The sequence below is a fragment of the Chiroxiphia lanceolata genome, chromosome 3 (genome assembly GCF_009829145.1).
Source record: "Chiroxiphia lanceolata isolate bChiLan1 chromosome 3, bChiLan1.pri, whole genome shotgun sequence".
In the NCBI taxonomy this organism is placed as follows: Eukaryota; Metazoa; Chordata; class Aves; order Passeriformes; family Pipridae; genus Chiroxiphia; species Chiroxiphia lanceolata.
This window is the reverse complement of record NC_045639.1, coordinates 22,015,683-22,030,050: the sequence shown is the minus strand read 5'-3', so window position 1 is coordinate 22,030,050 and position 14,368 is coordinate 22,015,683. Positions and strand designations below refer to the sequence as shown.

Below are 14,368 nucleotides of genomic sequence, written 5' to 3'. Positions count from 1 at the left end.
GTTTTGTGCATGAAATGCTGTCGACTGGAGTAATTTTCATCCTGCGCTTCTTGGCTGATTCTGGCAAAGCCATACCCCATGTACCGCGTTAAAGATGTAAATATTTCTATTAGCAGAAGCATGTTGAATTTCTTGTGTAGTATTCGATAATGGGCTGACACGAAGCAGGCAGATGCTGGACCAGAGTAGTCAGCTTGTGAAAAGATAGGAACGGTTGCAGCTCTAGAAACTGATATCTCCTTGAATTCGTCCATGCATATCCGTCAAGTTTAGCACTTTGCTGCTGTGTATTTAATGGCTGTTTAGGTTAGGCTAGGGATCTTCAAAGTGGCTGACAAGGGTGAATTTGAATTTACATCTCCTTTGCATCTCATAGGTGTATGAATTAATCTAGGAGAAAATGATCATCGTCTTTGTAGATCAAGATGAGTTAACAAAATTGATTACAGAAATTGATTTATTTGTAGTGAGTGCAGTTAAATACCTGACATCATACTCCTTTTTAAGGACTGTTCTAGCCAAAGGTTTGATAAGAGTAACTCTTGGAGACCTAGAAATTAATCTGTTTCCATTTAAAATGTCAATGCATATCAAATGGATCTGAAATAAACCCATGTCTGTAGCTGCTGTGCTGTTAAGAGGTTATTCATAGCTACATTGTAATCATATCTTCTTAAATTTGTAAATAAAATACTATTGCTATGTTTATGGATGGACATAGAAAGTGCTGAGGCCCATGGTATGATTTTTAATTACATGGGCATGGAAAATGTTCAGTTTCTGAGAAAGCCACACCGTGCGAGTTGAGGTTTGAGATGTGTCCCGTAAATTTAACATAAACTACACTTGGCATGCAAGGAGAATCAAAAGTGATGTATAAACCAAATTTAACCTTCAAAAATTTAAAACTGTGTAACTCAGAAAGAAATGTGTGGCGCTTCTGAATATTTCTACACAGATCTTGACAACCTAAGCTATCTTACTAACATATTTTTCTCGATAGCTGCACACAGACATTAGATGTATGAAATATAGTTTTGAGACAACGTGCAGCCAAAGTACTGGTACTACATAAAGGACACACACTTCCTAATTATTTCCCCCCCTTCCCAAGAGTTCCTTATTTATTCAGTTCTAATCTAATCAGTCTTGAAGTCTGCCTGTCGTGGCTGGGATTTTGCATCCCGCTGTACATGCCATTCCACTTCCCTTGAGTGCGAATTGGTTTTGGTCCTCTGAGACTGAAATATTAACTGACCGTTCAATACCCATTCTGTTTTGTTGGGCTGAAGTAGAACTATTTCTCATATTTAAGCTGAAAGGCACGTAAGCCTTAAAGCTGGCGGTCTGTAGGCTCAGGATAACACCAGGGCAAATGGGAGATGTTGCTTAATACCCAGGTTAAGTGTACGATAACTCTGATGCTTTCAGCTTCCATCGAGGGAAGGAGAGGACATTGCTCTGGAACACCTCCTGCCGCATGTTTGCAGTGGCAGGAATGGGCTGGTGAGCAGTGGCTGGTACAGGGGCTTGGGGAGAGGGAAATGGACACTGGGGAGGAAGGATGCGTGGCAATGACCTTCCAACCTGGTTCAGGACAGCCTGTTTCCTGAGCTGCTGACTCAAGGGTACAGCAAGCCCTCCCCATGTGTGTCCTTGGTTGGGATTGGGCAAGAGAGAGGGAAACAGTGGTCAGGCACCTCGAATTTTCTGGGAAACGTGCAAAACTTGAAACCTGTCATGAGGTTTTTGGTGTGAGTCTGGGAATGTATTGCTGGCTCTCAATCAAGCATAGCTTCACTACAGAAAAGGAAGGAAAAGCGTGAAGGTTTTCGGTGTTGGTGGGTTTTGTTTCTGGTTTGGTTTTTTTTCATATTGGCAAGTAGTATCTGTGTGGTGGATGGCTTTAGAATATCTTATGTGCAGTAAGCAGGAGCTCTTTTGGTTATCTTTCAATTAGTTCAGACCACTTTCAAATGAACACCATTAGACTGAAAGGTCAACCTTGACTCTGGTTTATTCTGTGCCAGTGTCACCTACATAAAAACCCTGGTGATGGTCATCCCTTTCCACCCTCCGAGGACTTGACCAGTTCTTTAGAAAAACAACCTTTCTGAAATCCCAACTCCTCATTTTATTTTTTCTTAGATAAAGTTCTAATTGTAAGAGCCTGATTCTGCCGCTTGAAAAACTGCGTTTGCGTCAATTGAGAGAAAGCAGGAGGCAGTCTTTTACAGCACATGCTACCAAGCAGGGCCTGACCCTACCCCTTGCACGTAACAGGATTTTTGTCCCTCTGGACTCCAGGGGAGTTGCTTGCAGGGTGGGATGCTCCCTGGTGTGCAGGTGGCAGAATTGGGCCCCTGCAACAGAAGTCCTTGTTATTTTATCATTATCGTGAGGTAGCCAAACTTAACTTGCTTAATGTACTTCTTGATAAGGAAAGATCTCTGAAGACAGTGACCGGATAACAGTGTAAGGCTCTGGATTCCCCATTTGAATTCATTACATTTTTGGGTTTTAATATATTTTTTATCATTTTTTTGCTCTCCTATATGCAAGGAACAGTAATGTAAACAAACAGTATGTCCCTTGCATAACTGTCTCTGACACCAAATCTCTGAAAATTCTTTTAGTACATCCAGAATACATGGGCAAAGGCTGCAGAATAAATGTAATGTTTCTAAGTATTAAAAGCTTTTTTTTTTTTTTTTGTCCTGGTTGCAAACTAAGCATTGACTACTGTCTTGATTTTACAGATTATTTCATGCTGAAATTATGCCTATTTGCATGGATAGTCATTCTTTAAAACTAGCCACAGATGCAGTCCTAGGGAGCACGTAGATGTTTTTACAGGTGAACCGAAAGAGATGGGAGCAATTCCAAAAAGTCTGCATGCTGCCTTTGGCAATATACCCTGTTATTGTGAAGACTGTGCTCTGTTAAGCAAATGTAAAGTTTAATATTAGATAAGCGTTGCATGAAAAATATTTTAATTTTCGTCACTGTTAAATTGTAAGAAACAGGAAAAAGTGTCTAATGCTTTATGTGCGATGTGAGTTTAGCATCACTAGTTAATAAGTCACAAATTATGTCAAGAGCCTTTTACAAAATGCAAGGAAGTGTGTTATCTTTTTATGCTGTGTTCCTGGGAAACAATGAGAGTTCATATAAAGAGAAGGTATCTTCCTTTCTCACGCAGCTGATTGATGTTATTTCTTTCATCTTCCCGTATTTTTTCTCATCTTTTCTGCATGTCACAGGAAATAAGATTCTGTGTATTCAAAATGCTACATGTAAGAAGGGCTTCACTGGGCATTTCAGATATTGTTCTTGGAGATTTTTCTAAAGCAGAGAGATGTGACACTGAACATGCCTTGTTTCTGCTATGGAAAAAATTTTACATCATGTATTTTAGTGTATGAAATACAGAATATCCAGCCTTTCATAGCGGAGTTTGCTTGGAGAGTTGCAAAAAGGGAAGGAATGGATGGGGAGTTCGAAACACTGTCGTGGCTAGTCACTGGTACATAGGAGGCTATGTCAACAAAATACATTTTGGCCTTTACTCGATCACATCTCTATAAATACTATAGTCCTGACCATATCATATTTTAATGCATTTTGGTTTTGCTGAATAAATGTTTTCCTAATGATTTAAGAGGTTTTCCCCCCACTGTAAGCCTGAGTGCGTCTATGATTTCTTTGCCTTTCACATACACATATACCACCTTACCTACAATTGTATGAAAGTTGTTGTTTTAACCTTTAAATGTTAAAACAATTTATCAGTTTTATCTCTCTTTAAAAATAAAAACTAATATTGCATTTTTACATTGCAATTGAATTTTTTAATCCAAATTTTATACAATTTCTTGTTTTAACAATATATCTTAAATAAAGAATACTTTCATCTTCTTTTGTAACATGTATCTCAATGCCCTAAATTTAATCAATTGGTTGTCAGAGGCTGTGTTCTTCTAATCTACTCTTTCTTCTGAAGATAAACAGTATCATTTTAGGCATTTGTGCAAGAGAATCATATTACTGGTGCTTAAGCAGTTTTTGCTTTTTTAAATCTTAATCCATCTTAAACCAGTGGAGCAGAAATATTTAAAAATGTTTCATTTCAAGCAGAGTGCATAATAAATTGCAATAATTGTAATGTGCCATAAATCCCAGAGCCTATGCATTTTGCATTTTATTCAGGATTGAGGTCAGGAAATTTGGAGAAATTTAAAGAAAATGATTCATCAGTCCTTTTGTTCTGTTGGCCAGGGTCCCAGGATTCTTGAGCTGAGCCCAGCTGACAAGCTTTTGAAGATGGCACAATAACAGTCCAGTGATGCCTGACCATGACAGCACAGCCCTCTTAAGCAGGCAAACCAAGAGAAGAAGAGTTGACATTGGAGTGAAAAGGACGGTAGGGACAGCATCTGCATTTTTTGCAAAGGCAAGAGCAACGTTTTTTAGTGCCATGAATCCCCAAGGTTCAGAGCAGGATGTCGAGTATTCAGTGGTGCAGCATGCAGATGGGGAAAAGTCAAATGTACTCCGCAAGCTGCTGAAGAGGGCGAACTCATATGAAGATGCCATGATGCCTTTTCCAGGAGCAACCATAATTTCCCAGCTGTTGAAAAATAACATGAACAAAAATGGTGGCACGGAGCCCAGTTTCCAAGCCAGCGGTCTCTCTAGTACAGGCTCAGAAGTACATCAGGAGGATGTATGCAGCAACTCTTCAAGAGACAGCCCCCAAGAGTGTCTTTCCCCTTTTGGCAGGCCAACTATGAGCCAGTTTGATGTGGATCGGTTATGCGACGAGCACCTGAGAGCTAAACGCGCCCGGGTTGAGAATATAATTCGGGGTATGAGCCATTCCCCCAGCGTGGCATTAAGGGGCAATGAAAATGAAAGAGAAATAGCTCCGCAGTCCGTCAGTCCTCGAGAAAGTTACAGAGAAAACAAACGCAAGCAAAAGCTGCCACAACAGCAGCAGCAGAGTTTCCAGCAGCTGGTTTCAGCGAGGAAAGAGCAGAAGCGAGAGGAGCGCAGACAGCTGAAGCAGCAGCTGGAGGACATGCAGAAGCAGCTGCGCCAGCTGCAGGAGAAGTTCTACCAGATCTACGACAGCACTGACTCCGAAAATGATGAAGATGGCAACCTGTCTGAAGACAGCATGCGCTCTGAAACCATGGATGCGAGGGCCGGCGACTCTGTCAGCAGGTCGGACAATGAGATGTGTGAGCTGGACCCAGGGCAGTTCATTGACCGGGCGCGGGCCCTCATCCGGGAGCAAGAGGTAGCGGAGAACAAGCCGAAGAGAGAAGGTCCTAAGGAGAAGGAGCAAGGGCCAAATGCCTTCCACCCTGAAGGCAAACACTTGGCCGAGACACTGAAGCAGGAGCTGAACACTGCCATGTCTCAAGTTGTGGACACAGTGGTCAAAGTTTTCTCATCCAAACCCTCCCGCCAGCTTCCTCAGGTCTTCCCACCTCTCCAGATCCCACAGGCAAGGTTTGCCGTCAATGGGGAGAACCACAACTTTCATACGGCCAACCAGCGCCTGCAGTGCTTTGGGGATGTCATCATTCCCAACCCCCTTGACACCTTCGGCAGTGTCCCCATGCCTGGCGCCACCGACCAGACCGAGGCACTGCCCCTTGTCGTCCGCAAAAACTCCTCTGACCAATCCGCCTCGGCCCCACCGGCTGGTGGCCACCACGCCTCCCTGCACCAGTCCCCGCTCTCGGCCACTGCCGGCTTCTCCACCTCCTCCTTCCGCCACCCCTTCCCGCTGCCCCTCATGGCCTACCCTTTCCAGAGTCCCCTGGGTGCCCCATCGGCCTCCTTCCCGGGGAAAGAGCGCGCCTCCCCTGAATCCCTTGACCTGACCCGGGAGACCACCAGCCTGAGGACCAAGATGTCATCGCACCACATGAATCACCACCCCTGCTCGCCGGCCCACCCCCCCAGTGCTGCTGAGGGCCTCTCCTTATCCCTCATAAAGTCCGAGTGTGGCGACCTGCAAGATATGTCCGAAATCTCGCCCTACTCGGGAAGTGCAATATCCTTTTCAAAAGATGAGCCATAACCTGGTGGTGGCTGGTGGGAGAGGATGAGGGGCCGTGCCGGTGCCACAGGGCTTTCCCTGGGTGCTGCGGGAGTGGGGTGCTTACGGGGTGCAAGCAGGGGGCTTGGTGAGGCCAAATAAAACGTGTGGTATTGACTGACAGCACTCTTTCAGCAATGGTGTTCATGTAAAAAAGCCACTGGCCCTCCCCCGGCCTTTTGGTCCGTCCTGTGGGGTCAGGAAGGCAGCCAAACCCACAGCCTGGGTGCCAGTGGGTTTCCCTGGGCTGGCAGATCCTTCCCCAGGCAGGGAGGTGATAAAGGGGGCATTGCCCTCATCCAAAAACCATTCCAGCCAGGGCTGCCTCTTTTGCCTCCTGTGCCAGGCCAACACATGACCCGTGTTAATGGTGTCATGGCTGGGGCTCTCAGAGAGCCACAGTCCGGTTGTTGCTGAGACTTCAGCTCTGAAGTGCATAAGGGAAATGAAGCACAAAAGACACAGGTACTGATATATTCAGGCTGCATCAAGTTCTTTCCCCCACCCAGAGGTCTGTTACTCAGCCCGTGTGCAGCTGCCTGCTATGCATGATTAACCTCTGTTCAGCCATACACAGAAATCTTTTGTCCTAAGATACACAAAGCAAATTATTTTGGAAAGCTAGAGAGAACAATTAAATATAAAACTTCAGCTGTATTAAATTTACAGGACACTTCCCTTCCTTAAAAAAAAAAAAAAGATAATAAAATCTCTCTTTTTAGCTCAATAGCAGGCTTTAGTTAGGGCGAAAAATCCATCTCTGCCTTTATTTAGGCATATCCAGACATAGTAATAATCTTTTAGGTTTTTTTCCTGGAAACTAGTACTAGATTTTTGGGGGTTTTTTTTGGTTTTTTTTTTTCTCTTTTAGCTCTAACACCTCCCAGGCTTTCAGTCTTTTCCCCTAATGTTCTTTTTGGTCAAAAGGTTTTTTATCAAAGTACAGATGTATTGAAAGCGAATAAAATACCATGTGTGCCTAATGTTAAAGTTGAGGATTTTGCATGAGGGGTAGATTGATAACTTTTTCAGCTCTAAGACCCCAGCAGAAGGCAACAGCACAAATGCAGAGCCTCAGATGCATCTAATTTCATTCCCAAGATGATGAAAGTAATTGCAATTGAATACCTGTGCCCCTACCTGAGTAATGGTAGCAATGCTGAGGAACTTGTCCCCTTTTGAGGGGTATCATGTGAAGGCAACTGCCTGAGGCTGTGCTTCTTCACTGGTTATCTTCTAGGTGATTAATAACTCTGGTGGTTTTAGCTTATTTTAACCACATTTTCTGTAGACGTGTTAAATCCTCAGGAAGGTCCTGTCAGGGCTCTAGACCTGCTGGTTACCTGGACTTCCCATCCCTCCCGTGGTAGTGGACACCACTGGGACAAGGCAGGCACTGCAGGTCCAAAGCCTGTTACCACCAGTCTTTGATGTAACTTAGGTCAAGTCTGAGTCCAGATTGCTGCTGTCTGACCTGTGTGAGTAGGCCCATTTCTATGGGGAAAAGTGTTCTATAGTTGAAAGCACCTTCCTAAGGTGTTGGTGTTTTCGAGAGCCATCTGGTAGTGGACGTGGTGTTTGAGGCACCTCTTTACCAAAAGAGGATCTTGTTGAGCACTGGTAGCAAGGAAATCTTCTCCTTACCATTTACATTTTACAGCAAAATAGAGGAGTCTGTCTAACTCCAGCATCACTCAGAGTTAGTGGCAGTTACTTTTGCTGTTCCAAACTCAAAATCTGTATATTGAAATGCAAGCTTCAGTGCTTGGAAAGCAGTCCTGAGGTCAACAGGAGTGGCAGCTGAGGGCAAGACTCAGGCTAGGGCACTTAATTTCTACTAAACAGGACAGTGGCATACAAATTGTTTTTGTATAAAAGTAGTTCTCCCATCCTGGGAGAGGAGTGAGGAGTCATGAAACATGCCAAGTGTGTGAACTAGGAGTAGTTCTAGGGCTGCACTTGATCCTTGCCACCCGTGGAGCATGTCTCTTGCCATCTCTCCCCCTTTCTTCTGCTCCTTCTCGCTGTTACTTGCTAATGATCTTGCTACTTCGGCTGAAACAGGGGTGCAAGAGTCCCCCTGCTGCTTCAAGATATAACCAGGGGAAATGCTCAGTGCTACAGTGATAACCTTTCTCTTTTATTACCCTACTTCTTTCCCTGCCATTGGGAAAACACACTGACTTTCCCACCTAGATGCTGTTTCAGGGTGCATTTTGTTCTTGGGTTTAGATACAGACCTGTTGGGACAAACAGATTTATTAAATAATGTCTCTGCACGTGCAGCATAGTCTGCTCTGCTGTGGGGATGGATGTTTTTTCCTAGCAGCAGCTCATTTGTCCAGGTAGCTTACAGTTTCTAGGGAAAGGCATGGTGTGGAAGTTGGTTGGTTTGTGGTCGCTTTTGTTTTAAATGGTTGAATGTGCACATATAGGCAACAAATTTCTTGAAAGAAGCAGATCTTTCTTCCCCGCAGAAAGCAACATCTGTTTTCCTGGACAATGCAGCCAGGATGAGAACAGAAGACTAGCAGATAGAGCCAAGTTCAGGTTTTAGTAGTAAGTTAAACACCGAACTAGCCTGATTTTTGTTTTCTTGGGATTTATTCTTTTTTTTTTTTTTTTATAATAATGCCTGCAAAATGTATCTGATCGTTCTTTGCTGAATTGCAGAAGAAAATGGTTAATGTTTGTGTATGTTGCTAAACAAGATAAGATGCACCTGCAGCCTGAATTCCCAACTTGGTCATGAATGCAGTCTGTATCTTTGCAAACTAATCTGTTTAATCAAATATTAAGTTTTATTCAAATTCCAAAAGAAACAGACAGCGAATTGTTTTTCTGTATGGTCTTCCTTTGTCATGCATCCTCTTTGCATCTCAAGAAAAATAGCCTTGTTCAGTCCCAAAACATTTGCATAGATCTAAATTGAAGCACAACAGTAGTTTGTGTGCTGTTAAGACATCTGTAAAGGTGAAGAACTTTAGCATGCTCTCTCTGGCAGGAGGGCTTTGAAACATTAGTGCAACTTTCTACAATTTTATTTATTTTTAAGCAGAATTCCAATCCAACTGGACTAAGTTTCACAGTCCCAATATGTCAAAGCTGTAATCAGTGAATTACAACGTTTTGAAATGAGGAGTTATTACATCTGACTAGAATTAAACTAATTAAACTTTTTTTTAAAAAAGGAGTGATTGTACAGCAAGCTGGATAACTCTGTGCTGTTGATAAAACCTGTATGATGAACAAATGGTTTCCAGCCAGTCTGTTCTTCCGAGGGTCTTGAAGATGCTCGGCGATGCAGCTATTTCGAGCTTCGATGATTAAAAGTACCTGAGGTGTAACTTAAGGAGCAGCTTGGCTTTGCTAGTGCAGATTTTTTACCTGATACAGCCTATTCTTACCCCTTTTCCCTTCAGCTCAATACACGCGTGGGCTAGAAAAGCCTGTTAGAGCATTTGCGGGGGCTCAGGCTGAGAGTAACAGAAGCAAAAGATCATCTCCACTGAAAAATATTTTTACAAAAGAGGAGCATTACCTGGGAGGATTGAAGTGCAAATGAATCAAATGCTGTGCAGTGCCACCCCTGTGCTTCTCCAGTTAAAACACGCATGAGCTTGTATAGATTTTGTCCCCATGTGTTTTGTTTCCAGTCTTCCACTTCCTATTTCTTAGGGTTTAGCCATTTTTCTGCTGCTGCTGCGATAGGTGAGGCAACGTTGTGCTGTGTAAATGCACAACACTGAGACTCTCAGGTTGTTTGAACACCGCTTTAGGTTCAGCTGCAGTACACTGTTCCTCTGATCTTTTATGTTCCCGAGCAGATGTCTTTCATTAATTTATGGATTTATCATCTTTTCTTTCTGTCCTTTTTTTTTTCTTTCCTTTTTTTTTTTTTTTTTTTTTTTACACCTGGCAGCTGGCTCAAGTTTCAGCAGTTATTGTCTATTTTGCATTACCCATAGAATTGAATGTCATCTGTCTTCACAAAGCTATAGCTAAGAGAATTGAGACAAGCCACACGAGCTGCTGGGACAGAGCTTGTTTGCGTTCCATTCGGCACCCCTCCTCCCTTTACCTCCTTAATATTTATTTGTGCTCGTTTTCTTTCCTGGCCTTGAATGGGGCTTAGCTCGTGTTCGGTACAGCTGTATGTTTACTGAATCTATTTCATCATGAGTCATTGTGCGTGTGTAAGTATCCTGGAAACAGCTAGTGCTTTCTTGGAAGAACAGTTGCTTTTCAGCCCAAGCACTTAAAAAGGAAATTAAGCAATTGGTCAGTTCAGTTTTTTTTCTGAAATAGCAAAGGGTTATCTAATTCTTAGCTCTTAAGTCTGTCATTAACTATTTTTTGCTATATTATTACAGATCATATCTTTTATCACAGTAAAGCGTTAACCTTAGGATCAAGATATACAGATTTGTTGCATATTTGATATTGCTTTAAGGCTGCCAAGTGCTTAAGAACAAGTATAATTTTAATAAAAAATGGATTTCTGGGAATTTGAGTCTCAGAGCATCTTTTAATACATGTTTCATTCAATATCAATATCCTCTGGCATTAGAGCAGAAAATATTTAAAAATCCTAAATGCAGAAGGAATCCAAATGCTTAGACAACTGTCTAATATGCTTAAATCCAGCAAATACGAGAGGGTTTTTTTGAAGTTTAAGTCCATCTTTGAGCTTACTTTGAAAGAGAATATACACCAAACCCGATATTAACATGTTGTCAGCGTCAGAGGAATTGCAAATTAAGGAGACTCAAGATTACTTTTTTTCTCTCCTGTTGGAGTTCCTTTTTGGACCCCCAGTTTCCTGAAAGGATCACATAACAAAACGGATTTCTGGCACAGAAGTTTTGATTTGTCTAAAACTCTTATCACTAAGCAATAGGTGACAGCTTGCTACTATTATTTCACTTACGTATTTTGACAGATGGCACTGCAGAGTGTAATGCTCTTTTAGACTTCTCTATCAGTCTAATGGAGGTAACTGGAGGTTCTTTCAACTCTTCTCTTGGCACAAGAAGTATGTCAGTCATAAATTATCTTCTTTGTAATCATTAAGCATCTAAAACAAAATGCAAGTTCAGCTGAGCCGTTTTCCATGTACTTCCAGATAATAAGAGGTTTTTAAACTAATATTGTCAATGCTTTTTTTTTTTAAATGTTACATTTTTCTAATCTAAAAATGAACCTTGTAACTGAAATGAAGGGAGAGGGTTTCAGCAGATTTCAGGAATTAGAGAAAAGGGAATTCTGCCGAAAAAGCCTAGCTAATCAACAGTAGCCTGCTGATAAAAATTAGTCTGGGTTTCCCATCTCGAGGCTTGGAGTGTGAGATGTTCTGTGCTGACGTGCACCCGGCTGTAAGGCAGAAGAGGCACCTTGGCTGCAGCGCATCTGTCAACTTGGTTGACCTTCCCCCCCACTGTAAGGTGTGAACTGAGTGAATTTTTCAACAATTGTGTTTAGGAGAAACAGTCCTTAGAGAAGCTTCTGGGAAGAACCCTTAATTGACCTTGTGGAGACCACATTGATTTTCTCCACGTGCATCTTCATTTCTGATAAATTATAAAGCCATTAATTTGCTGAGGAAATGGCAGGGCCAGCCTGCGGCACAGATGTGACCAGAGCTGTCCTAGCACACAGTTCACAAAAGAGAGCCAAGAAGCGGGGAGAAAAATCAGCAAGCCGAGATTGTTATGGTTAGCTTCACATTCCCTTGGGAACTCTTTTAGTTGCTTCTGTTTACAGATCTAAAAGGTAATGATGTTTCCAGGATAAATAGGCTGCCTTATAGGGTAAGTGGCCATTTATTGATTTGCTAGCCCACATGTATTGATTGGTTAGCCCCAAATACAGCTTCATTCTCCAAGGAGTTAACTGTGTAAATCAGGAGGTGACAAATTTGTGGTGGGGGCATTCAGCAGCCGAGGGGCTCTGCCTATCACAGGTTTCACTTTGATTTGCAAGGCAGCCACTGGAGCAAAGCAGCAGCAGGATTAGAGAGAGCTACTCAAGATGTTAAAATTTATTGATGCGAATGAAACAGGTGAAATGTGCTACCTGTATAAAACTGCTCGAAATCATGAAGTGCCTCTGATTGTCTGACATGCATTGGCTTTATTGTGTGCAAGTAGCACAACACTGAGAGAAAAAGAAACTTTAACTGGCATGCTAAAGAAGAGAGAGAAAAAAGCTTCCGATAAGTTTTCTGCGGCACATGCTTCCTGCATTTGTTTCCGTAGCAACAAGTGAACATACATATGGTACACAATCCATAAACTTGCAAGATCCCTGAGACCCAGCACCTAAATTGATAGGAAATACAGGGTTTAAGTTACGTGACCTCTCGTCCCACATTTACCTATTTTGCAGAAAACTACAGCACAGCAATTTAACTGTTAATATTTTCTCCTGTAGTCTGGGGAACTGTAGAGTATTTGAGGGAGCACTTTCATAGGTCTGTACATTCTGAAAAATCTTTCTCAAGAAAAGAATTTTCCTTTACTAATTCAATCCTACATGCAGGAAGGCTTGTCACCGAATCACTTGAAAAAGGCCAAGCTCATGTTCTTTTACACCCGGTACCCAAGTTCCAATATGCTGAAAACTTACTTCTCAGACGTAAAGGTAAGAAAATCTCTTTCCCTTGCTTTCTCCTTACTAATGCTGTATTTACTCACAAAATGGTACTGTGTTATCATATTAGAGATTAATAATATTTCTGGGTGCATAAAGGTTACATCTGACTTCATTCACTTGTTCTTCTAGTTGAGGTATACCCTGCTTGTGCCTGGATGAGGAAAGCGGATGTTTCTAAATTAAAAATTGAAAAAAAAAAACCACTAAAATTTTAGAGCAAAATAAGAATAATTATTACAGTAAATTAAACGGTTTTCATTATATATCCTATTAGAAAAGGAAATTTCTGTGGTAGTAGAAATGCACTTCCAAGAACATTTTGGAGCAGTTCTCAAGTCCTCCCTTATTGTTTCTTTTCGGTTGGTTTCCTCATATTTGTGCTTACATAAGCAGAGTGTAGAATCCCTTTCTTTCTGTCAAAAAGAAACAGTACATTGAAATTCTCCATGCAGAAGCTGCTTAAAAACAAAAGTGATGATTGTCTCTTATTTACAACTTAATTTGTTGTTGATGCAGAGTACACTGAGCATAAGGAGGATGAATAAAGTGACAGATTCAGGCCACATTATTCAAATGAGGATATGAAAGCTGTCGACATACAGCTGCATCCTCCCTCATTCTACAGAATATTAGGACCTCCTGATTTTTTTTCTAAAAGTAATTGTTCCTTCACATCAACTTGATTTTGTGTTAATCATCTAAGTTTTTTTAAAAAACACATAGATTGTGTTTTAATGATTATAATGGTATACATGGTGTCATTATCTAAGTAACTTTATAAACATTACATTAGCTTAAATTAGTTTGTTACATATCCCCCCACCCCAAACAAATTACTGAAATCCTTCTTTAAATCACTTTTGGGTTATGGGTTTTTTCAGTCTTTGTGGAAGATTATTCCACAGGTTGTGAACTTGGCCCAATTTCTGCTGATCAGTTCTCTTTGGTCAAGTTTCTTGGCAATGTTTCCTTTTATTTTTTTTCATTTAACGTTGCTTGCACATCTCAGTACGCTTCTACCCCTAAGAGCCGTGTCCTTGGAGGTTCCTCTTATTCAATGACATGTGCTGAGCGGATGGTGACAACGTTTATAAAAAGGGGGGGGGGGGGAAGCAATACAGCACTTCCTAGGCTAAATGGCTGGTCAAGAATCATTAAACACACACAAAAAAAAGCTGCAAATGGCGCAGCGGGCCAAGTGGAGGGTTTGCTCTCAGAGTGGATCCACCTGGAATGGAAAAATTGGAGGGAGCGTTTCAGGCAACACTGCTCCAATGAGCTGCCACAGGCAGATGTAGCATTGGCAGTGCTGCCCAGGAGGATCCTGCTCTGGGACTACCCTGCACCTTCGCCCTACCTGTTCACATATCCAGGTGTGCCAAAGTGGAGATATTTTTTCCCTGGCGTTTCTGCTTAATTTTCTCTTCTTAAGAAGATACGTACTTGAGTGTTTCCATGCATGTGGTGACTGTCTTCTGATAAAGTTCTGTAAAATGCAGAAATTTGCTTTTGTGCCACCTTACATTTATACAGCACCAGGAGAAAGCCAGAAGGGCTTTACAAACCAGCAGTGTGGGATGGGGTCGTTCGTCCAAAGGCGAA

General features: G+C 42.0%; 1 protein-coding gene across 6 annotated transcripts in view; it reads left to right on the top strand.

Annotated features, from left to right (window-relative positions):
* Nucleotides 1-14,368, top strand: part of PROX1 (prospero homeobox 1) — a 49,455-nt gene that overhangs the window by 3,474 nt on the left and 31,613 nt on the right. For 4 of the 6 annotated variants that reach the window (XM_032682829.1, XM_032682830.1, XM_032682827.1 and 1 more), the window contains 2 exons: nt 4,279-6,067; nt 12,641-12,754. In XM_032682829.1, the coding sequence (XP_032538720.1) occupies nt 4,346-6,067; nt 12,641-12,754 (1,836 nt within the window). In that variant the 5' untranslated portion in view covers nt 4,279-4,345. The remainder of the gene's footprint in view (nt 1-4,278; nt 6,068-12,640; nt 12,755-14,368) is intronic. The other 2 variants (XM_032682833.1, XM_032682832.1) reach the window with 1 other exon arrangement.